Consider the following 23,434-nt stretch of genomic DNA (forward strand, 5'->3'; position numbering starts at 1 on the left):
GGTCCCCCAGGAGCAGGGCCTTCTCCACCTGCCCCTGATGAGCAGGAGTTGCTGGGCCTCGGTCTCCTGAGCCGCTGGGCTGCCCCCTCTGTTCTGGTGACCCCCCCCTTGGGCTTCAGTCTCCCCCGAGACACCCCCTGAACCTGCACCCTCCCACCCAGAGCCTGCAAAGTCCAGTCCCGTTTGGCACCCCTTCAAAGCCTCTTTCCCGGGTTCAGGAGGCTGAGGGGAGCCTCTAAAGCCAGGCGCCTGGGGACAGGCAGGAGGCCCTGGGCCAAGCACTTCCCCGTGGGGTCGTCCTGGATTTAGGTGAGCCCAACCTTCAGTAGGAAGAAAGACACACGGAGACAGGGAAGGAGGCAGGGGCCGGCGAGATGGAGGAGCACTTCCCTGGGAGCCAGAATAAAAGGGAAAGGCCCCCCCACCCCCAGAGAGAGAGTGCCCCCCCATGCCTGACGGCACCTGTCACCCTCCCCCGCTGTCACACACTGCTGGTTAGATACACGGCGGGGGGGGGGGGATGTCTGTGGTCAGGCGCCACGGCGGCCAGTGCTATGGGACCAGGACAGGACAGGGAGAGGGCGGCCAGCCTGAGAGAATGGGGTAGGCCATGGAAGGGCAAGAGAAGCAGGAAACGGGCCTGGTGTGGGGAGGACCGCTCCTTAGGTAAGTCTTGGCGTGGAACCTCCTGAGATGCCTTTGTTTTTTCTTTCTGGCTTGCTGGTGCTTGAACTCAGGACCTCAGACTTGATAAACAGGGGCTCTACCACTGAGCAACTCCGCCAACCTCTGTTTCTGTTATTTTCAAGATAGGGTCCCGCTTTATGCCCAGGCTGACCTGGACGGTGATCCTCCTGCCTGTCCCTTTGTTGCTGGGATGGCAGGTGTGTGCCACAACACTCGGCCACTGGTGGAAATGGAGACTGGTGAACTTTTTTAACCAGGCTGCCTTGAACCCCCAATCTCTGCCCATGAAGTAGCTAACTTGTGGGCTGGAGCTGCCATCCCTGGCAAGAGTCCTTCCAGAGCCTTCTCTTGGGCTGCCTCAGTGGCCCTCTGTGTGATCCTGTCAGGACAGAAGCGCTCTGTCCAAGCTCACAGCAGCGGGGAGGGAATGGTTCTTGGCTGCTTCCTGCCCTTGAGCCCTTGCGCTAGGCTACTGCCCACGTTAAGAATAACAATGGTAGCCAGGTGCCAGTGGCTCACGCCGGCAATCCTAGCTGTTCTGGAGGCTGAGATCTGAGGATCACAGTTCAAAGCCAGCCCAGGCAAGAAAGTCTGTGAGACTCTCATCTCCAATTAACTGCCAAAATGCTGGAAGTAGCTCGTGTGGTAGAGCACTAGCCTTAAGCAAAATAGCTCAGAGACAGCACAGGCCTTGAGTTCAAGCCCCAGGACTGGCACACACACAAGCACACATGCACCCCCCCCACACACACAATTATATAGACACAGGGAACTCATCTGGCAGAGGGTGGGCCTGACCTCACCAGGATGGGCCCCAAGCACCCAGGGGCCTGCAGCAGGCAAGGTGCCAGCGCGGACAGCAGCTGCCCACCAGGCTGTAGCTGAAGCCACAGGTAAAATGTCCTTCAGCACACAGCGCCCCTGACGCTGAATTGGTTTCCTCTCTCTAGACTAAAATCCCTGGAGTTGGCTTTGTGAAGATCCACGCGCCCTGGGGAGTACTCTGCCGAGAGGCCGAGTTTTTGAAGCTGAAGATGCCCACGAGGAAGGTCAGTGGTGACGCGAGTCTGCATGGCCCAGGACCACCGTGGGCAAAGCCGGCAGCTCAGACACAGCCCCCGGCTCTCTGTCCCGGTCAGGGGGACATGACCCAGCCCTGGGTGGTCTGTAGAGACCCCCAGACCAGATCCCACTGGGAGAAAGTCCAGGCCAGAGAGCATCTCTAGCTGGCCCAGGCATGTCCTGTCCATACAAATCCAGCTCAGCGCCGAGCCCTGGTTCTTTGATGCCTGTGGGGTCTCAGCTCATTTATCAGATTTAATTTAATTACATGTCCTGGCTTGCTGGGATTTTTCCTCTTAATTGGTCAGAACTTTATGGCCAAGAAGCAGTTTGATGGGGCCGCTGAGCTTGCTTATAAGTGGAGGAATGGGCTGGCTGCAGCTAAGTCACTGGAAGCGCTTGGAAACCTTTAGAAACAAAAAGCAAAGTTCGGGAATGTTTTCTAGAATGTGTTATTGAGCTCTGGGGGAGGATCTCCTGAAATGCAGGGAGGGGGGGGAGGCCAGCCATGCTGGGCTAGCAGAGTGACGCACACCCCTCTCCCCCCATGCCACCCACAGATGTATCACATCAGCGAGACCCGTGGCCTTCTGAAGACCCTCAGCTCCGTGCTGCAGAAGATCACAGATCCTATCCAGCCCAGAGTGCCTGAGCACCGGCCTCAGACCACCAAGAGGCTGTCCTACCCCTTCTCCCGGGAGAAGCAGCCCCTGTGAGTGGCCCTCCCTGCCCCTTACAGACTTCACGCTCCACAGGAGAAACACAGGCGGATTCTCCATCCCTTCCAAAGGAGGGGAAGCTGGGCCTTGTGACTCATACCTGTAATCCCAGCTGCTTGGAAGGCTGAGATCTGAGGGTAGCCATTCAAAGCCAGACTTTTATCTCCAATTAGCCACCAAAATTTCGGAAGTGGAGCTGTGGCTCAAGCGGTAGAGTACCAGCCTTGAGCAAGGGACAGTGGGCGATCTTGAGTTCGAGCCCCAGTACTAGCACAAAACCCACACCAAACCAAACAATAACAAAAGGAATGGGGTGGACTGCAGCTCTTGCAAGAGCTGTGTAGTTGTTGAGCTCCGAGGAGGCTGAGGAAACGGATTTAAGGCCCTGCTTGTGGGGAAATGGAGGCGCACAGGGGCCTGTCCAGCTCAGTGGCAGCCAAGAACTCCAGGAGCCCAGGCCCCCAGGGTGGAGAGCTGGGCCTCCCCAACCAGCTGCGCCTCCTCACCCGGCTAATCACCAGACAGCACCCTGAGCACTCCCCAGCCAGCGGCTCCCCACAGGAGCCCGGAGGGCCCAGGGGCCTGCAGCAGCAGCTGGTTGCCTGGCAGTGCCCAGCCTATTTGGGAACCTTCCATTCTCCCTGCTCCCAAGGCGCATCTGCCTGGGTCATGGGGCCTCACCGGGCAGAGGTGGGCACAAAGGGCCGGGGCGTACCGTGGGGATGGTGAGCCCAGAGCTTAGACTTCTGCCCTGCAAATCCCCAGGCCTGAGGCACTTGGGGGCCCGGGGAGGCGTCCCAAACCTCGCCCTTTCCTTGGGAGGCGCTGACAGGACTTGTGAGGGCTCCCTCCCCATCCCCACATCCCCACACCAACATGGCTGCTCCAGGGTGGTTGTTTTCTAAACTAGCACCGTGTTATGCTAGAATGGTGTGAGCTGGTCCCCAGGGCACCAAGTGGGGTCTACCCACTGCCTGTGGAGAAGTTGGGGGGACCCGGGCAAGGAATACCGCTGATCAGGAGGCAGTGCACCCCGAAATGGATACGTTGACTTGAAACCCCTTTGTGCAACCATTGAAAGATCTCTTTTCTTTTTCTTTCCTTTTTTAATTTAAGAAATAGATCTGGCCACTGAGGGTGTCCTCAGAGCAGGTGCAGGTCTCCAGGGAGGGGCTGACCGGGCCTGCCTCTGGGGTCCCTTCCCCCGTGGGGACTGGCGTCTCTCGGGGCAGGCTGTGCAGCGGGGTTCATAGGCCTAGAGACTGAGGCACACTGCTCCAGTTTGTTGTCACCCCCAGGGGGACAGGGCGATTTCGCAGGGTCTGGAGCCCCAGGTCTCTGCCCCTACTGAGCGGCCTCATCTCCTTCCTGTCTCCGCAGCTTTGACTTGGCCGACAAAGACTCCTTTTTCGACAGCAAAACCCGGAGCACCATAGTGAGTACCTGCTGCCTGGCGTGATTGTCTCCTCAGCAGGGATCCCGGGAGACCCCATGATCATTTCATTTCGGTGAAATTCCTCGGGGGTGGAGGCCGGCTCTAATTGCCTGTGACAGAGATAATTAGAATAATGAAATGGGAGGGCCGAGTGTGGCCCAGGGGACAGGCTGGCCCGGCTGACGCTGGGCTCCGGGGAGGGGCATGAGAAAGAACAAAGGTAATAGGAAATTGGGGAAAGGAAGCCTCCAGGCAGAATCACTGCAGCCTGCCCCCCTCGAGCCCCATCCTCGGAGGTCCCACACATCTCGGGAGCCCCTGTGCTCCTGGCTCCGGGCTGGCAGATCTCTCGCCTGGCGTTTCTGAGCAGTCAGGCAGAGGCAGGCAGCCCAGGGTTAGGATATCATTGTAGGCCTTTGCCAAATGAGCCAGCCGGCTTTGCAGTCTGACCAGGCCACTCTGCCCTATTCAAGGTACTGGCTGATGTTTATCCACTGGCCGCCAACTTGTCCACCAGCCAAGCCGGGACTGTGCATGGAGCAGGACCCAATTTCTAGCTAAACATGACATTCTCCTGGCAGCCGTGCCCAGCTTTCATTCCCTCCTCCTGCCAGCCCGGCCGGGCAGCCACCCAGGGCTGAGAGGAGGCCGATGATTGGCCCGGTGCAGATAACTTCTCTCTGCTGGAAGGCCGCCAGCCGCAGGACTGCTGGGCTCTGCCGGACGGGCGGGTCCATCTGCCCTCTGCCCACTCCAGCCTTGTGACCACAGGGGTCCCTGAACCTGTGGGAACGAGCACAAGTCTGACTTGATGTCCACAGGGTGGGGTGAGCCTCTGTGTGGTCACGCGGCCCAGGTAGATGCCTAGTCCCTGTGCGGCCTGGTTGTTAGCTGTGTTATTGGTTAAGTTCAGCAGTTAGACCTGGTGATAATAATATCTAAAAGACCAGCCCCCAGCCGGTGGGGCTGGAGCCCCGGGGAGCCGCCCAGCGGCCTCGCCTCACAGGGTCCTTCCTAGGAGGCTGCTACAGGCTGGGGTGGGGGCGGGGAGGACTGGAATGGCCAGCGCGTAACTGAACCACATCTTAATACGTGTCCATGCGTTTTAATATGTTGTGCACTCCTAGTTTTGTACATTTTGGGGGTCATGAGAACGCCCCCAGAAGCATGGGGTAGACACACATTTGTGAACTCACAAGGCTCAGATGCTCTGGGAACATTTTGGGGGGGATGAGGGGGTATCTGCTGTGAAATCCAGGTAGGCTGTGTTCTCCAGGGCACAGACTTGTCTCCGAGTCACACAGAGGCGCCTTCCCTAGGGAGGGTGTCACCTGAGCAACCCAGCCTGGCTCCGCTTACCCCCCAGGAAGTGAGGGGCACTGGCTCCAGGGACCTGGGGTGGCCAGTCTGAAAGCCACCCACACGCAGGCTCGGATCAGTGACGTCTTTGCCCTTTGTTCGCCAGGCCTGGTGGTCTTTGAAACCCAGCAGTGGCCGGGGTCAGGCCATTCTAAAGGTAGTGTGACCCCAGGCGTGGGCCTGGGGAAGCCCAGGTACCAAGCAGGCAGGAATGGGTACCCGGCGTGCTGGGCTGGGCTCTTTGCAGGTGAGTCTAGGTAGTAGGGAGCCACAAGAGGCTGTGGAGCAAGGCTTTGGATGTGGTCAGGAAGGCCAGCTGTTGGGGGATGCAGTGGGGCTCCACGGTGGTGAGTGAAGGTGGGGCGGGGGGAGGGAGATGGTTACGGTTTGGGCCAGATTTGGATCCACTGAGAGCACCTGGGTGAGCGGTTTATTCCTTGTGTGTGCGGTGGAGGGAGGGGAGGGGAGGGGGAAGTTGCCTCCTGGGTTTGTGTGTTGAGTTTCCCTGGAGAGTGTAGGTCTGAGGAACAACCAGGGCATAAAGATCCTGTGCTGAGTGGCAGGGCCCGGCAGGGGGAGGGGCTGGGGTCCCTGGCAGCTAACAAGGACATAAAAGGCTAGGGCTGTATGGCAGGCCTGGGCTGCCGGAGGGAAGCTGGCCTTGCCAGAGTGAATGGAAGCAATGGAAGGCCCCGCAGGAGAGCCTCTCCAGGCCAGGAATGCTTGCTCCAATCCTATCTTACAGATGGGGGAAACTGAGGCATGGGGCTAGAGATAGAAATGCACCAAGTCCCCCAAGACTGACAGACCCACAGGCCCACAGACCACGGGGGGCTCCTGGGTGGGCTACACCACTCAAACCCCCACAGCCCGTGGCCAGCCCCCTGCTCGGTTTAGGGGGGCCCCTGTCCCCTCTGTGTGGCACAGCCAGTCTTTAGGCCCCCTCACTTAGCTGGGAGCACAGACTTCTGACCCTGCTGGTCCTGAGCCCAGGACCCGTCCTGAGAGACCACCGGCCTCCCTGGCCCTGTCTGGCCAGCAGGCACATTGCATTGTGGGCAGCCTGGGTCACTGCCCACCCCCCTTCCATCTCTCCACCACAGGTCTATGAGATCTTGAAGAGAACAACGTGTACAAAAGCCAAGTACAGCATGGGTAAGGACATTTTTGGGCGTTGAGATCAGCCACGGTTGCAGTGGTAATCTGGCCTCCGAATCGGCTCGGTGGGAGGTGGGCAGCAGCTGGGGGTTGTATGAAGGTTTTGATTTAGGCCTGTGTAACGGGTTCAGAGGGAGGGCTGGGCAGCGGAAGGGAGGTGCTCCAGGACCACTGGCAGATTTACGGCCTGACTCTTGGAGCCCAAAAGCAGCCATCACCCTGCTTGATCGCGCACGTGGGCAGGGTCCGCCGAGGGTGTTTGCAGCCAGGAAACAGGCCGAGGCTGTGTCCCCCCCGGCCGGGGCAGGACCGAGGGAGCGGTCCCTCGGGGGATACGTCTGATGGTCTGGCCAAGCCATTGGGTGTGCCAGCCAGCCAAGCCACATGTGGCACCGAATACCAAGCCCAGCACCGGGCAGTCTCCGCCAGGTTTGCTCAACGCAAGGATGCCCGGGCCAGCCTCTGCCCGGCAGACGCCCAGTTCACAGGCTATGATGGTGCCATCCCAACTTGGTTTTCCAGAATCCCCTAGAAGCCCGGGGAGGGGACTACTCCCAGTCAGGGCCCTCTGCCCACGGCTGAGACTCAGATCACCGAGCCCAGCCGGTGCCTCTCCTACTTGTCTTTGCCTCCCCTCTTCCTGGAGTGAGGCCTCTGTCACGTGGACATCTCTGCAAGGACCAGGCTGTGAACACAGGGGACAGGGCAGACCTGGGAAGAGCCAGAGTGCAGCAGATGGGTTCTGGAGGGAGAACTCTGCAGGAAATGAAACAGCTGGAGGAGGAGGAGGAGCAGGGTCAGTGCGGGGCCTGGGGGCAGAGGAGGCTGTAGGATGGGGGCAGGCCACCTGTGCCTGGCCAGCGTGGCCCAGGGCATGCCTGCATCTGAGCTCCTGTGCTGTGTCTGTGCAAGCGAGGGTCCCTAATCCAGGGACCAAGAGGAGCTGGGCCCTCAGACAGGAGAACGTGCAGAACAGCAGGTCTGCTCCTGGAGGAGGTAAAGCCGGGCTGGGCTTTAAACCCAGAACAGCCATGCGAGGCCTCCAGAGGAGAGAGGGAGGCTGGCTCAGGTGGAGTCGGGGTTTGTGTTTAGGTCTGCAGGGACAAGGTAAGGTCTGCTGGGCCAGAGCCGACACCCCATTCTGCCTCATCCCTGGGATGGGGGCTGTCCACAAATGTCCTGGCAAGGCTGGCTCCCTGCCCCTGGGGACGGAGGACCGAGACTGGGGCTCCCTGACTATGGGGGACGGAAGACAGAGGTCAGGGTGCTTTCTCTTCTACCCCTGCCTCATGTGAGAACTCAGCCCTCCTCCAGGTCCATGCAGTATCCTTGCAGTCAGAAACGCTTCCTGCCCACCTCCGCGCTCTGCCCCAGGGTTCAGGACTCCCTCCCTTCTATTCTAAAGGACAGAAATAAATACTAAATGGATGGAGAAACCAGAACTGGCTTATACCTGTGGGACGAGAGGAGCTGTGGCTCAGGACATTAAGGAGCCTTGTCAGGAAAGGCCTCTTGACCAGGGGACATTAGAGCAGGATGATGAAGAGAGAGAAGGCCAGGACTGCCAGACACGGCCAAGGCCCTGCGGCTGGATTCTTCAACCGCCTGGTCCTGCCTTCTCTGGTCTTTACTCCTCAGTGTTCTGTTCTTGGCCACCAGTAGGGGTGATGAGCCACTTTTAAGAGGTTCCCAGGGGGTATTTTTCCCTCTGGCATCATGGCTTTGGCTAGATTGGGGGAATGTGAGCAGCAGGAATTCACAGGAGTCCCCCCCGCCCCCCCCCGTGGTGCCTGCCCAACCCCCACGTGTTCGAGTCCAATGAGATTCCCAAGATCATTTTCAGCATGCTGAGCCCTGGCTCTGGCTCTGTTCCCCCAGTACCGTCTCCGGGGCCGGGCATAGCATCCACACCCATCAGCAGGTGCCTGGGTAATCATTTGCATAATTCACCAGTGCCGGCCTCAAGCCAGCAAACCAGGACCCAGCACCTTCCACCACCCCCAGAGCACAGGAACACCACGAGAGCCTCACTTGCCACCAGAACTGCCCAACCCCCACCCCAACGTAGCTTTGATCCTTCGAGGCCCTTCCAATTTAACTAATAGCCGATGTATGAACAGGGCAAGGAGAGGGAAGAAAGAAGGATTCTGCCCTTCTAACTAAAAGGCGGAAGTGTGGGAAGTATGGTAAGTTGGGGCCTCTTCCACTTCTCCAACCAGCTTCAAGCTAATTCCAAATTGTATGTGCGTCCTCTGACGCCATCAATTTTCCCATCCATCCATTTTCTCATGATTCAGCTTTTCTAACCACTTCAAATCCACCTTTCCAATCTGCAGGCTTGCCGGCAGGCAGGTGGGGGTCGCTGGTGAATCGGGAGGTCTGGGGGTGACCGTGCCTCCGGCCTCCGAACCAGAGCCTCCCCCCCTCCGGGGGTCTCCTCTGTGTCTTCTTAGCCCTGCCAATCAAGCATGTTGTATCATCTCTAACGGATTGAAAGGTGGCCGGGCTCTGGGCAGCCAGGTGCATTTGGCTTCGAGCAAAGTCCCCGTGATTGGGGCCGCCCCCTGACCGCAGTGTGTCCCGCCCGTGTAGGAGGAACTGCGTCTAACCCATCATCTCTCGCTGTTTTTGAAGGTATCACGAGCCTGCTGGCCAATGGGGTGTACTCGGCTGCATACCCGCTGCACGATGTAAGCAATCTCTGCATTATTCCATTCCCCAAATCCCCACCGGCCACCCCCCCCCCCCCAGGAGCGCCCATTATCCTGCGGTCACCAGCTTCCTGCTTGGCTTCTCCGTAAATGTCAACTGCACACAGGCCTCCCCTGTCCGCCCATGCCGGGCCCGAGAAGTCACACGCAGGGCTGTCTCTGCTGGCAAAATAGCCCCACCAAGACAGATGGTTTATGCCGATGCTGTGCCTAGTAGCCAGCTGGTCCACACAATGCTTTCCCTGGCCGGGGCTCCCCACCGGGCCCTGGCAGCCATGGGCTATTTGTGTATCTGTTTCTGCGGAGAAAGTGGCCAGCTTCCTGCCTGTCTCCAGACCTCTGGCAAGTAGAGGAGCCACGGCTCCTTTGGGTGGGGAGAGAGGCTGGATTGTCTTCTTCTTGTCTGTGGAGACAGGAAGGCTGGAGCTCCGCAGGGCACTGGGATCAGGCTGTGGGACCTGAGCCCTGTGGGAACTCTGGACAGAGGATCTAGAACTTTCCAAGTGTGCACTCGTGCACAGACTAGGAGCCCAGGAGCAGGAAGAAATGGGAGGGAAAATAAAAAAGACAGGCCTGGAAATGGGGTCCAGAGTCCAGTCCCGGCCACGCACCCCTGTTGGCTTTGCGCAGTGAGCCCCTTGTTCTGCACAAATCTCCGTGTCCCCCCATGTGTGGGCTCACAGGAATTCCTTGCCCCATCTAATGGCAGGGTCGCAGTGAGCAGAGGGCTGTGAGGAAGCCGGGATCAGAGCAAAGCAGGGGTGCGCCCGGAGGATGGGGGGCGCTGGGCTCCCCAGCCGCAGCCTCCTCTGCACTACAGGTCAGGGACTTAGGGTGCACTGGCCCAGCCTCTGCACGGTGCCTTTGCACAAGCTGTTCCTCTCCAGCACACGTGCGCACACGCGCACGCACACACACACACACACACGCTTCCTCACCCCCCTCTTGCTGGACTTCTGGTGCCCCTTGTCCCACAGAGGCGCCACTCCCTGGCGCTCTGTGTCAGGCATGTCCGCTCATGAATGCCGGGCACTCAGCCCTTGGTAGGTGCTCAGCAAACGTGGCCTGTATTGGTTAGGTCTGAGGTGGGTCGCCTGGGGAGGGAGCTGTCCCCTCGTGAAAGTCTCCAGGGCTCTCGGCTCTCTCTGCTCTCTGGGCTCTATCCGCAGAGCTCTGGTCCTGGGCGCAGCCCTGCTCCCAGGCTGCTCCTGGGCTTCCGAGATGCAGCCACCCAAGACCTCGGAGCAGCAGACTCCAGCCACACGGGTGCCCTGTTCCACTGTCCAGCGGGCAACGCCAGCAAGAAGTTGGGGTACAGGAGCCAAAATGTGGCAGGGCCTTCTCTGTTTCCAGTCAGCCCTTTTGAGACTCACACTAGAAAGGGGAGAAGAGTTGCAGAGCCACTGTGCGAAGAGCACTGTGAGCAGGAGCTCCATCTCATTGATCGGCTACAGACACAGGGAGCAGAGAGGTTCAGCAACTTGGCTGAGATCACACACGGGTCTGGGACAAAAGCCCTTCCTAGTTGCATTCTGCTCTGTGTCTCTGATGGTACCACTGCCTCTTCCTTCCCTCTTTCTGGTCTTCACCACCCCTGTCTATCCACAGCTTACTTAGACTGGTTCCGGACCCCTGTCCACCAGGCCAGCGGTTGAGTGTCTGTCTCTCATGTCCCTCACTCACCATACGCAGCCAGGTGTTAGAAGATGGGGAATGCAAGGTTTGGGGAGCTCAGGCTGCCTGTCTGGTGGTACTGGACCAAGGGCAGAGCCCAGAGCCTCTGGCTGATGGCATCTTCAGGGAATGGAGTGAGCCGTGTGTGCCCCAGGCCCTTCAGCAGAGAATGTGACCCAAGGGGGTCAGAGCTGGCTTTGGACGGCTTTTCGCTGCATGCTGGGTGGGGATTGTCATTTTCATTTTCAGTACTAGAGTTTGAACTCAGGACCTCATGTTTGCAAAAGCAGGTATTATACTGTTGAGCCATGCCTCCAGCCCTCTTTGTGCTGGTGATTTTTTTTTTTTTTTTTTTTTTTTGTCGGTCGTGGGGCTTGAACTCTGGGCCTGGGCGCTGTCCCTCAGCTCTTCAGCTCAAGGCGAGCGCTCTACCACTTGAGCTACAGCGCCGCTTCCGGTTTTCTGGTGGTTTATTTGAGATAGGAGTCTCACGGTCTCTCCTGCCCGGGCTGGCTTTGAACCGCGATCCTCAGATCTCAGCCTCCTGAGTAGCTAGGATTACAGGTGTGAGCCACCAGCGCCCGGCCTGTGCTGGTGATTTTTGAGTCAGGGTCTCACATCCTGTCCAGGTACGTGCCTGCACCGCATTCGGCCTCTCTTAGGTTGATCGCAGCTATGCTGACAGGTGGGTACCGCCATGCTCCCCTCGCAGTTGAAAAAGGATCTTGGGAACTTTTCTGCCCACGCTAGCCTTGAACTGTGGTCCTCCCAAGGTCCTGCCTTCTAAGGAGCTAGAATGACAGTGTGGCCACTGGTGTCCAGCTCTTGCTTTAAGGTTTTTCCACAGCTGACTTCCTCCCGATTAAACGGTGCCACAGCTCCTAGGGGTGGCCTGTGACATAGTCCCCCCACACACACACACTCCTTGTTTCATTCGTTCACTCACCATTCATTCATTCATTAAGGATCTCCAAGGCAGGGTGCCGTTGGCATCACCAGCCAGCGGCTGAGTCAGAACCTCAGGCTGCGGTGCCCGGTGGAGGAGGTCGCCTGTAATGACAGGGCGGCGGGTAGACAGAAAGGGCGCTGACATTTATGTTGGCCACTCTGGAGTTTCCTGGCTTCCTTCCTGCCTGGCACCTGCCCGCCCAAGGGCACGCCGGGCAGACCTCTGCTCTAGGCGAGTCGCTCCGGAATCGTTGATGGAAGGAAGTGCTGGGTAACACTGGGAGAGCCGGGTCAGGTCGGGAGTCGGGGGGGGGGGTCCCCTGGAGCTGGGAGGAAGCAAGGCAGCTGTGTTGTGCTGGGCAAGGCAGGCACCTGGCAGGTCCCTCCTGCGTGACGGGGGGTGTTTGGGAGTCAGGGAGGCTGCCTGGTGACCGGAGGGGACACCAGGCATTCGCCAAGAGGCCCTGAGCCAGCCAGGTTTAAACAGCAGGGCCGTGCCTCTCCCTCCCCCTCCCTTAGTGATTCATGTCAGTGGTTGACATGTTGGACTCACTCTCTGTTTCTAGAACTTTCCCTTCCCCTCTGAATTTAAAGCTCTAGAGCTGATCACACTTAGCTGTAAGTCCTGACAAATGTCTGGCTATGTCTCTGAGCTTTCGCATTTGCATCTTTTTGGCTTGTTTGGTAGGATGGCTCATTAGCCTTGGGGCCCTGTGCCACGTGAGCCACACCTCCAGCCCCTTTTCTGCCTTGGTTATCGTGGAAGCAGGGGCTTGCTTATACCCAGTCCAGCCTGGGCTGCGATCCTCCTCCTGTGCTTTGCTGTGTCCCTGGGGCTGAGAGAGGGGGGCCCCCGAGCCCAGGCCCTCCGCTCTCCCATAGCTGGGATGGCAGGCGTGTGTCACCACTCCCGGCCATTGGTTGAGATGGGGTCTCATGAACAACTCTCTGCCTGTGATAGCCTCAAACCACCATCCTCTGATCTCTGCCTCCCAAGCATTCCGTTGGTAAAGTGGGGCGCATGGGGCTCACCCAGGCACGTGTACTTTGGTTCAAGGCTGTGGCATCTTGGTCCCGGTGTGGGGCATCGAGGGCGGTGAGGGCTGGAAGGCCATGGAAGCACGCGGGGGGCGGGGGGGGGGGCCTGTGCAGTCCTGCTCTGTGTGAAGTTCCATCCTGGGACCCACGAGGGCCTCGGGACTTTCTCCTGGGCACGTGGTGACCTCGAGCGGCCCTGTGTGACTCTCCTCCTCCTCGTCCTCCGCAGGGCGACTATGAGGGAGACAGCGTGGAGTTCAACGACAGAAAAGTAAGTTGGTGCCCAGCAGAGACGCTCTGGCCTGGCTGCCGCCATCTTGGAAGGTGCTTGGCCTAATCTTGCACCGCTCCTGGGTGAATGATCTCGGGTGCCATGGTGACCAGCAGCAGGGACAGCCATGGCTCCTGCAAGCACCGGGGAACCGGGGTGTGTGTGTGTGTGTGTGTGCGTGTGTGTGTGTGCGTGTGTGTGTGTGTGTGTGTGCGTGCGTGTGTGTGCGTGTGTGTGCGTGTGTGTGTTGCAGTGTTTCTCAAATATACCTGCCACAGAACCCTTCTCGATAGAGAAGTTATGGGGCTGGTGTTCCACACAACACTCTTGGGAAGTACCCCATAATTCTTTGGTGCCTAGTTGCCGCTATCCTCCTTGTCCAGAGCTCAGGCCCCACCCCACAACCCCTCTCCTTCCCAGGCCCTCAGGGAAACCGTACCACCTGACCACCGCCTCCCTCTGCCCTGTGCTCTTGCTTTGCCAGCATCCATCCCACATGCCCACGTCCCACCTCCTCCTTTCTGCCCACCACGGAACCCAGGCCCACGGCCTTCTGTGGGCCCACTGGCCCCGCCCCTGCCTGGCCCCGCCCCCAGGGCACTCACAATGGCGGCCTTGTCCCGGAATCCCCAGAATCCCGGCCTGAGAAGCTCTGGGGGTGGAATGCCCTCCCGGCCCGCGCCCTCCAGCCCCGTGCTTGTTTTGCAGCCTTTGGTACTTGATAAAACTTGCCCAGCCAGGAATCCAGTGAAGATGCTATCTGGTCTAGCACAAAAAAATTACATATTTGGGTATTTTTAGTGTAACATCTGGCATCCGCCTGAGACCCATGGGACTCGCCATCCAACCCTGCCGAGTGCGCCCGTCCCCTCCACGGGCTGCCAGGCCTCCTCCAGCCTTGGAGGCCAGACCTCTGGCCCCTGCCTCTTGGCTGAGGTCCGGTTTCCTCCACAGTGACCTGCCACCCCCTTGTGGCTGGATTTTGTCCTCAGATCCCAGTCCCTCCGCCCCAACCCCGCTCTCCAGAGCCCCAGTCACACCAGCCAGTCCCCACCTCCTTTTGTGTCCCAGTCCTGGGGCTTGAACTCAGAGCTTGGGTACTGTCTCTGAGCATTTTTGCCCAGGCTAGCGCTCTGCCACTTGAGCCACAACTCCACTTCAGGCTTCTTGGTGGTTCACCAAGGGATAAGTAAGAGTCTCACAGACTTTCCTGCTCAAGCTGGCTTCGAACTGAGATCTTTAGATCTCGGCCTCCTGAGCCTCCAGGGGCGACTGTCTTCCTAAAACCGGGTCTGCTTGGCCCAGGGCCTCCTGCATGCAAGGGCTGCTGCCTTGGTTACTTGTTCAAGAAATGCTGGCAGGCCACGCTGCGGCCAGGCCCGGCGTCCCTCCCCAGGCCCTCCGCACGCTTCTCCCTGCACCTGAACGAGCTGCCCCTTGTGTGGTTTATGTCCCAGCAAGGAGCACAGGGCTTTGCCCAGGGGTAGCTGGAGAATGATGCCAGTTAGGTGGGGGGATGGCGGTGGGAGGAAGGGCAGGGCCCCTCTCCGCCGTGTGGGGGGCGGGGAGATCCCTGCCCCGTCCTTCCCCAGCCACCACGAGGCTGCAGCCAACCTGGCCAGTGTTCTTCCCAGAGCCGGGTCCTGGGGCCATGTGCTGTGTGTGCCCCTTACCCAACGTAAGAGCTACAGAAAGGATGATTCTCGGGGCTGACCACGGCCAAACCTCAGTTTCCACAGCTCAGCTCTTGAAGCTCACAAAGACATAGCCTGCTCTTCGGAGTTCCCTGTTCCAAAGAGGCGTGTGGTAACGACGTGAGAACGGAGCGCCTCTGCTCTCCTGAGCAACAGAAGGGGACCCGGAAAGCCAGGAGCCCTCTGGGCTGGCGCCCTGGTTTCGAGGCAGGGCCTCCAACCCACCTCAGATCTTAAGAGACCCCCTCACGCCAGATGCCAGTGGTGCACCTCTATAATCCCGGCTACCCAGGAGGCTGAGATCTGAGGACTGCAGTTTGAAGCCAGCCTAGGCAGAAAAGTCTGTCAGAGTCTTGTCTCCAGTTAACTACCCAAAAAACCACTGGAAGTGGCTCAAGTGGTAGAGTACCAACCTTGAGCAAAAAAGCTCAAGGGTGAATGCAAGGTCCCAAGTTCAAGCCCCAATATTGGCATGTGCAAAAATAAGATCCCCGTGAGGGAGCCTTTGCCCGTCGGCCCTGCACCTCGTTGGTCTGTGTGGGAAGCATCCTGGATAGCTCGGGTAGCAAGCCAAATACCACTGACCAGAGGCGTGACCCAGGCCGCCTCACAGGACCTTGCCAAGGGCAAGGTCCTGGCCTGTTGGTTCCATCCTAAAGGAGCTACAGAAACACAGACCACATTGTGTCTTTCCACACTGTCAGAGTCTATTAAAGAACAAATTCACAAATCACGTCAATTTCATTGGCATTCATTTGCCAGGCATGACTGATTTTGCTTGATAGCCACAAACCAGTTGGCAAACAGGTTCTTTTATTGTAGTCTTAATTGGTTATTAACTCTCAGAATGGATGTTACAATAAAATAGAGGTTTCAGGCTCTAAGAAAGGGTTAACGAGGCCCATGGCCAGAGCAAACAGGGATGTGGGTATCAGGAGGGTCACTGCTGGAGTCCACCCAGAGCCTGTGTGCGTGAGTGCAGGTTGTTGGTGCACCTCCCGTGTGGGGCTGTGGTAATGGTCGATCCCACTATGCCTGCCCCTCCCCACAACACCCATCCCATGCACTTCAGCTTCCATCCCCCCAAACCATCACCCCCTGCCCTGGGTGGTTCCATTCATGAAGGAAGTGAACCAAACAGCCCATCTCCAGAGACAAACCTCAAACCATCTTTGCATTCCATGAAACTTTTTAAGTTTTTTTTTTTTTTTTTTTTTTTTGCCATTGATATTTCTCTACTCAAGCCCCTGGTGGCTTTATTCCTTTCATAAAGAAATGGTTTGGAAGCCAGCCTGGGCAGGAAAGTCCGAGAGACTCTTATCTCCAATACACCACTCACAAAACCGGACGTAGTACAGTGGCTCAAGTGATAGAGCACTCACCTTGAGCTGAAGGGCTGAGGGACAGTGTTCAGGCCCAGAGTTCAAGCCCCATGACTGACAAAAAAGAAATGGCTTGGCTGGTGGGATAGCCTAGTGGTAGAGCCTGGGTTCTAGCCCCAGCACTGAAGAAAAAAAGTTGCATCTGACTAGCATGGCCAAAATATCTAAATCCTCACAAGCCACAAAGAGCTGCCAGAAGCTCATCTCTCATTCGCATCCCTACCGTGAAATGTGGACTCTGGCTAGCACATGGCTGACTCTGTCAGTGTTTGTTGAATGAATGAATGGTTTGAAGGTGGGCTGAGGCTCCCGGAGCTCCGTGAGGGAGAGTGGGAGCAGCCCCAGCACACCACACTCCTCGCTCTCTCTCCCCAGCTCCTGTATGAGGAATGGGCGAGCTACCGAGTCTTCTACAAGTACCAGCCCATCGACCTGGTCAGGTAAGCGGGCCCACGCCGGCCTGTGGGAGCAGGGCCCTGGGCGGAAGTGGAATGGTCCTGCAAAGTCGCTGTGAACACTCAGCTGCTTAAGACGCTGTTTGGACATGGCGTGTGGGGGAGTCCCGGCCTTCCTCCTGGGCAGGGGAGGGGAGGAAAGCAGATCGTCCTGACCCCTCCCCTGTCCCCAGGGCCACGCTGCCTGGCCTGGCCAGTGGCTACAGGGCCACCTGCTGGTGTGCAGGGGGAGTGGAGGGGGGCTCAGTGTGTAGGAATTTCTGAGGCAGCAGCTTGGTCTGTGCGTCCTGTGGGGCTGCGGGCTGGGGCCTGTTGGAGGACACTCACGTCACAGTGCTTGGGAGGAGGAGCCGTGGGCCCCCGGGCCCTGGTCTACCCCCACCCACGGTCATTCCATGTTCACATGGAAGGGGGGGCCGGGGAAAGGCCGTGTGGGTCCTCAGGGGCCGTGTGGGTCCTCAGGGGAAGAGAAGCAAGCTAGGTAAGGCGATGCAAGCCTGTAATCCCAGCACCTACGAGGCCGAAGCAGGAATTGTAAAAGTTTCAGGCTAGCCAGGGCGACATAGAAAGACTGTATCTCAAAAAGAATTTTATAGCCTGGTGCCGGTGGCTCACACCTGTCATCCTAGCTACTCAGGAGGCTGAGATCTGAGGATTGTGGTTTAAAGCCAGCCCAGGAAGGAAAGTCTGTGAGTCTCATCTTCAATTAGCTACCAGAATAACTGAAGTGGAGCTGTGGCTCAATGCGGTAGAGTACTAGCCTTGAGCTTAAAAGAGCTCATGGAGAGCACCCAGAGTTCAAGCACTGAACAGAGTTCAAGAGCCCTGAGTTCAAGCACTTTGACTGGCAAAAAAAAAAAGTATTATTATCATTATCATTATCTTAAAAAGAGAGAAATGAGCAGGTATGGATTATTCCTGCCTGAAATCCCAGCTAATCAGGAAACGGGGATCAAAGTGACCATGGTCCAAGGTCAGTAGGGGGCCAGAAAATAGCGAGACACCATCTCAACCAACAGGCTGGGTGTGGTGGCATACATCTGTAATCTTCCTTGCTATGGCGCCATGGGTCCAGGCCAGCCATGAGGAAAAGCAGGAGATCTTCCCCACCTCAAACAAAAACTAAAGCAAAAAGGACAGGATATGGTTCAAGTGGTAGAATGCTTGTTTATAGCAAGCTACCTCCAGAGGGAGGAGAAAAAGAGAAAGGGAGGATGAGAGACCACCGGGGGTCCCAGAGCCCACTCTGTCACGTGGGAGAGACGTGGCGGCCATTCGCGTGGACCCTTGCGGGGGAGGGGCTGGCAGGCCGTCCGCATCTGTTCCCTTCCCCCCCCCTCCCCGGCCCCAGGTCTGGGGTGGGAGTAAGCTTGCCTTGGTCTCCACGCAGGAAGTACTTCGGGGAGAAGATCGGCCTGTACTTTGCCTGGCTGGGGGCCTACACACAGATGCTGATCCCCGCCTCCCTTGTGGGCATCATCGTCTTCCTATACGGGTGCGCCACCATGGAAGAGAACATCCCCAGGTAGGCGCGCCCCTCCTCCGCTCGCTGCTGGCAGAAGCCACTAGAACCCAGGCCCTCCCGCCACCTCCTTTCCGCATGCCCGGGCCCTAGAACTCCCCCCCCGCCCCCGCCATGTGCTGCTGGGTGAAGGGCCGGCACTGCAAAGGGCAGCCATCTGCATGCAGGCCAAGCGTGGTGGGTCACGTCCCCCCTGCCCCCCAGAGTGGTGGTGGTGGTTGGAGGCTAGCCCAGGGGAAGAAGAGCCATCAAGACCCCATCTCCACAAAAATGCTCGTTATGATCTTGCCTGCCTGCAATCCGGGCGCCCGGGAGCCCTGAGTAGCAGGATTGTGGTCAGATGCCAGTCCTGGGGAAAGGGGAGAATCTGTCTGAAAACTAAAGCAGAAGGGGCTGGGGGCGTGGCGGGCACAGTGGCGGGGCACAGCCTCCAGGACCACCAGACACAAAGAGAAGTCTGTCTGCGCAGGGCGGGTAGCCATCCGGGGCAGAACCGTGCTGTGGGTTGGAGTTTTATTGTTGAGGGAAGGATTATAAAGTAAACACGGGGCCATTCTATGCGGGGAAGGCTTTTATTGTCTGCTGTTCTTTCCACTTTGATCATGCTGTGACAAGGCGTGCCCTGGCCTTCTTGTCTGGTGGAAGCAATGAAACATTCCGGGCAGGGACAGGCCAAGGTGGGGGGGGCTCCCCTCGCTCCCCTTCCCCGGGCTCTGCTCCTGTCCCCGTCATGTCCCAGGCCTGTGGGGCCCTCATGGGAATGGCGGTGTTTGGGGACCCAGGGAGCCCGTGGCAGCCGTGGCGGGGCCCCCCCGGAGCTGTTCCTGGGTTATGTCAGAACTAGGGGGAGGCGTCAGGGTCTCGGGACCCCCACGACACCCCAGTGGCAGCCCAGCCTCACTTGAAGGCGCATTCCTGCAGACGGCTCTTCCATCCCTACACCCGTGTGTCCTCCCTTCCCTCCTCCTACACGCACACACGTGCACACACACACGCACACACCGGCACGCATACCCATGCTCTCCCACTGCAGGGTTGGGGCCGCGGCCTTACACCCACCCACCCTCATCCTCACCAGTGGTCCCCAGTGCCAAGGTGATTGGCACACACACGCTCCAAAGAAGAGCCAGGCAGGAGAGGCCCCTCAGAGCCCATGGCCGCTGCCCGCGCCACACCAGCTGCGCGGGCCAGTGGGGGAGGCCGTGCGTTGGTCTATGTGTATCCACAAATTTAAAGAAAACAAAACCTCGCCCCCACCCCCCCACTCCAGCCACCGAGCCTCTGGGACCAGCACAGCAGCCTGGAGTTTATTTATAGGTCAAGATCTGGTCTAAGGTCACAGGAAGGAGAGAGTTCAGGGCCAGCTGTGGCCGGAAGGGCCTTTTCCAGAAAGAAGAACTGAATCTGAAGTTGGAGGACCGGGCCAGGGTCACAGGGTAGGACAATAGAGCAAGAACAAGAACGCAGCCCAGGTCCGCGGGGTCTCAGGAGAGACCCCCAGGAGGGCCACTGCATGCAGGTGCATTGCAGAGAGACCAGGGTCCATTCCCAGTGTGCTGCGTGGCTTCAGGCCAGTCGTTTCCCTCTCTGGGCTCCCCTCCCCATCTGTGAAGGTGGGATTGGAACCCAGATGTCCTTGGTGCTGGTCCAAGCCCAGCATAGGTTCAGCAGTGCACTCCAGCACACCCAAGGAAGGCTGTGAGCATGGGATTTGTCAGCATGAGCAGGAGAGAGTTCCAGGGCCGAGCCCCGCGCTTCTCCCACAGGGGTCCCAGCACCCTGTGGAGATGCGTCTCCTTTTTTTTTTTTTTTTTTTGGTCCGGTCGTGGGGCTGAACTCTGGGCCTGGGTGCTGTCCCTCAGCTCTTCAGCTCAAGGTGAGCGCTCTACCACTTGAGCCACAGCGCCACTTCCGGCTTTTTTCTTTTTGCTTATGTGGTGCTGAGGAATCGAACCCAGGGCCTCAGGCATGCAAGGCAAGCGCTCTACCACTGAGCCATCTTCCCAGCCCTGGAGATGCGTCTCCTGTAGCTCTGGGCTCTGGGCCTGGCCTGGTCTGTGCAGAAGAGCTTGAGCTGGTGGATTTTCTCTGACATTCGGGAGACAGTAATGGAGTTTGAACTCACGGCAGGCACCGCAAAGTTGAGCCTCCTTTTTTGGCTTTAGTTATTTTTCAGGCAGGGCCTTATATTTTTGTCCAGGTTAGCTTTGGACCATGGTCCTACATCGACCTCCCGTGTGTCTGGGATAACAGACGCGCCCAGCAAGGAGCTCTCATTATCTCGGTTCCAAGCCAGCTGGGGCAGGAAAGTCTGTGAGACTCTTGTCTCCAGTAAACTACTCAGAAAAAGCTGGAAGTGGTGCTGTGGCTCAAATGGGAGAGGGCTAGCCTTGAGTAATCCCAGCTACTCAGGAGGCTGCGATCTAAAGATCTCAGTTCAAAGGCAGACTGGGAAGAAAAGTACCTATGAGACTCTTATCTCCAATAAACCATCAGCAAACCAGAAGTGGCGCTGTGGCTCAAGTGGTAGAGCGCTAGCCTTGAGCTGAAGAGCTGAGGGACAGCGCCCAGGCCACACACAGGCACACACACAGGCACACACACACAGGCACACACACACACACAGGCACACACACACACACACACACACACACACACACACACACACACGGAATTCTGGCAGTGCAGTGACAGCTGGGCCTTAAACAGAGCCCAGGGCCCTGCCCCACTCAGGGTCAGATGACAGACAGTGTTTGTCACATGCCCACGAGCTGCTCCCAGGGGACAGAGGGCCGGGCGTGGCGGGCTGGTGTGCCTCCTGGGGTCCATTGGGTCCCCCTCCCTGCCCCAGCCACGGCCCAGGCTGGGCTGTGTGCCAGCGCCCGGGGACTCGAATGTGCCCTTGCGTTGCAGCATGGAGATGTGCGACCAGAGACACAACATCACCATGTGCCCGCTGTGCGACAGGACCTGCAGCTACTGGAAGATGAGCTCGGCCTGCGCCACCGCCCGTGCCAGCCACCTCTTCGACAACCCCGCCACCGTCTTCTTCTCCGTCTTCATGGCCCTCTGGGGTAAGCGGGGCCTGCCATGTGGGCCCCGTGCTGTCCGTCCATCCACAAGGAGGGCAGAGGGGCACAGGGATGTTCCCAGCTGGCGGTGAGCCTGGGGGAAAGCCAGGAGGGCGCTCCGCTCCAGGAGCCCCCGGCCAGGCCTCCCGCAGCCTCTTCCCTTCCATCCCAGGCAGGGTAGGTGGGCCCCCCCGGACCAGGCCGGGGGCGCTGTCTCTCATGAGATCCGCAGGGCGCCTCTGCAGGCCCCCTTGTCCTTAGGGTGAGGGCTCTGAGCATCAGAGAGGAGACATGCATTCCCTGGAGTCCCCCAGCTCTGAGCAGCTGCCACAGTGTGAATGAAAGCCACGATTCCAGCCACACAGTCAGGCCGGGCCACCAAGCCCCGGCCCCCCCCAGGGAGCTCCCCTCCCCGGCCCACAAGTCCCTGATTCTGGCTTTGTTGGGATGACTTTGGTCAGTAAACAGGACAGGCTTTCCTGTCGGGGGCCCTGGGGTTGGGGATCCCTCTCCCCGCTCAACGAGCCCATCCTCGCCTCCACATGGAGATAGTCAGGCCCCTGGGAGCCTGGGGGGCTTCCTGAAAGAGGTGTGGCACTTTGAGTTGGCTGTGGCATTCATGGCAGAGCGGCCACAGCGGGAGCAGGCCGGGTAGTGGGTGCAGGGCTCCGGGGAGCTGGTGCAGGGTCCGGGGAGTGGGTGTGGGGTCGGGGAGCGGGTGCGGGGTCCGGGGAGCAGGTGCGGGGTCCGGGGAGCAGGTGCAGGGTCCCGGGAGCAGGTGCGGGGTCCGGGGAGTGGGTGCAGGGTCCGGGAAGTGGGTGTGGGGTCCGGGGAGCGGGTGTGGGGTCCGGGGAGCAGGTGCGGGGTCCGGGGAGCAGGTGCAGGGTCCCGGGAGCAGGTGCGGGGTCTGGGGAGTGGGTGCGGGGTCCGGGAGTGGGTGCGGGCTCCGGGGAGCCGGTGCAGGCTCCGGGGAGGCTCTCCTGGTCTCTGCCGTGGGCCGATCCCAGTGCAGGACCCATCTGCTCTCTGCACCACCCTGCTCGTGGGTGGATGCAGACAGAAGTGGGCTGGACACCCACGGAGCTGGTCTCGGGACCCACGGACTCTGAAGACAGAGCTGCCCATGGCCACGCCAGCCATGCGGGGCTGTGCCGCTTCCCTGGTGGTCCCAGGCGGAGGAGAAGGGTGGGTGAAGGTGCGCCAGAGCCCCGGGCTGGTGGCTCCAACTCAGAGTTAGCGGCAGGTTTGGCTAAAGGACGGGACGTGCCGCACCCCCCGCTGACCAGGGCGGGCCCTTTATTCGTTTTCCTGAACCCAGGGCTTCCTGCATGCTAGGCAAATGTTCTGCCACTGGGCCATACCCCAGCTGGGTCCTGGGGCTTGAACTCAGGGCCTGGGCACAGTCCCTGAGCTTTTCTGCTCAAGGCTAGTGCTCTCCCACTTGAGCCACGGCTCCACTTCTTGCTTTTTGGTGGTTAACTGGAGATCAGAGTCTTGTAGGCTTTCCTACCGGGCTGGCATTGAACTGTGATCTTCAGATCTTAGCCTCCCAAGTAGCTCAGATTACAGGTGTGAGCACCTGTGCCTGTCTTTGTGCACAGTGTTGACGGAAGGGAAGAGAACCGAACCGAGTTGCCCTCCCTTCTGAGACCAGAACCTGTATCCTGAACAAGCAAGCTCTGCTGGTTGCAGGTAGTTAGAGGTATTTTCTCTAATGGGGCACTGAAGCACAGAGAGGTTAAGTGACTTGGCCAGGGTCCCACAGCTAACAGATGGATCACAGACCCAAAGCCTAGCGTGGGTCTAAGGACCAAGTGAGTGCCCTGCTCCCACATTCCCATCCAAACACCTTCCAGGGTATAGCCTTGGACCCTAAACCCAGCCATGAGGACCTGTGGTCCCAACTCTGGGGACCAGTAAGTAAGGGCCAGTATGCCATGAGCCCCAGTCCCTTCCCACCGCGGGAGAGGGTCAGGCAGACCCTCGAGCAGTTTCACACCGCGCATCTCCCATTTTCCAGAGGGAAGGAAAGGAAGATGCCGGACGCTTCCCGGGGCGGGAGGCTGTGCCTGGGCTGTGGGCACCTCTGCATACGTGCATGCACACACTCGCGCACACGCGCGCGCGCACACCCTCCCCCTCCCCCGGCTCTTTCAGCCTGTCAAGAGCAATTAGCAGAGGCCTTCCGCACCGTTCTTCAGTCTCTCCTTCAATTACCGGCTCGTGCCCGGGAGGGGTCTCTTCTCCC

At 58.9% G+C, this 23,434-nt stretch overlaps 1 protein-coding gene across 5 annotated transcripts in view; it reads left to right on the forward strand.

Annotated features, from left to right (window-relative positions):
• Ano1 (anoctamin 1) overlaps positions 1–23,434 on the forward strand; it is a 72,690-nt gene that overhangs the window by 18,975 nt on the left and 30,281 nt on the right. For 3 of the 5 annotated variants that reach the window (XM_070009663.1, XM_070009664.1, XM_070009667.1), the window contains 10 exons: positions 1,638–1,736; positions 2,310–2,461; positions 3,849–3,903; positions 6,366–6,417; positions 8,541–8,606; positions 9,055–9,110; positions 13,021–13,062; positions 16,514–16,578; positions 17,984–18,118; positions 21,029–21,189. In XM_070009663.1, the coding sequence (XP_069865764.1) occupies positions 1,638–1,736; positions 2,310–2,461; positions 3,849–3,903; positions 6,366–6,417; positions 8,541–8,606; positions 9,055–9,110; positions 13,021–13,062; positions 16,514–16,578; positions 17,984–18,118; positions 21,029–21,189 (883 nt within the window). The remainder of the gene's footprint in view (positions 1–1,637; positions 1,737–2,309; positions 2,462–3,848; positions 3,904–6,365; positions 6,418–8,540; positions 8,607–9,054; positions 9,111–13,020; positions 13,063–16,513; positions 16,579–17,983; positions 18,119–21,028; positions 21,190–23,434) is intronic. The other 2 variants (XM_070009665.1, XM_070009666.1) reach the window with 1 other exon arrangement.

The sequence above is a fragment of the Dipodomys merriami genome, unplaced genomic scaffold, assembly GCF_024711535.1.
Source record: "Dipodomys merriami isolate MVZ:Mamm:240054 unplaced genomic scaffold, mDipMer1.0.p SCAF_78, whole genome shotgun sequence".
Classification (NCBI taxonomy): Eukaryota; Metazoa; Chordata; class Mammalia; order Rodentia; family Heteromyidae; genus Dipodomys; species Dipodomys merriami.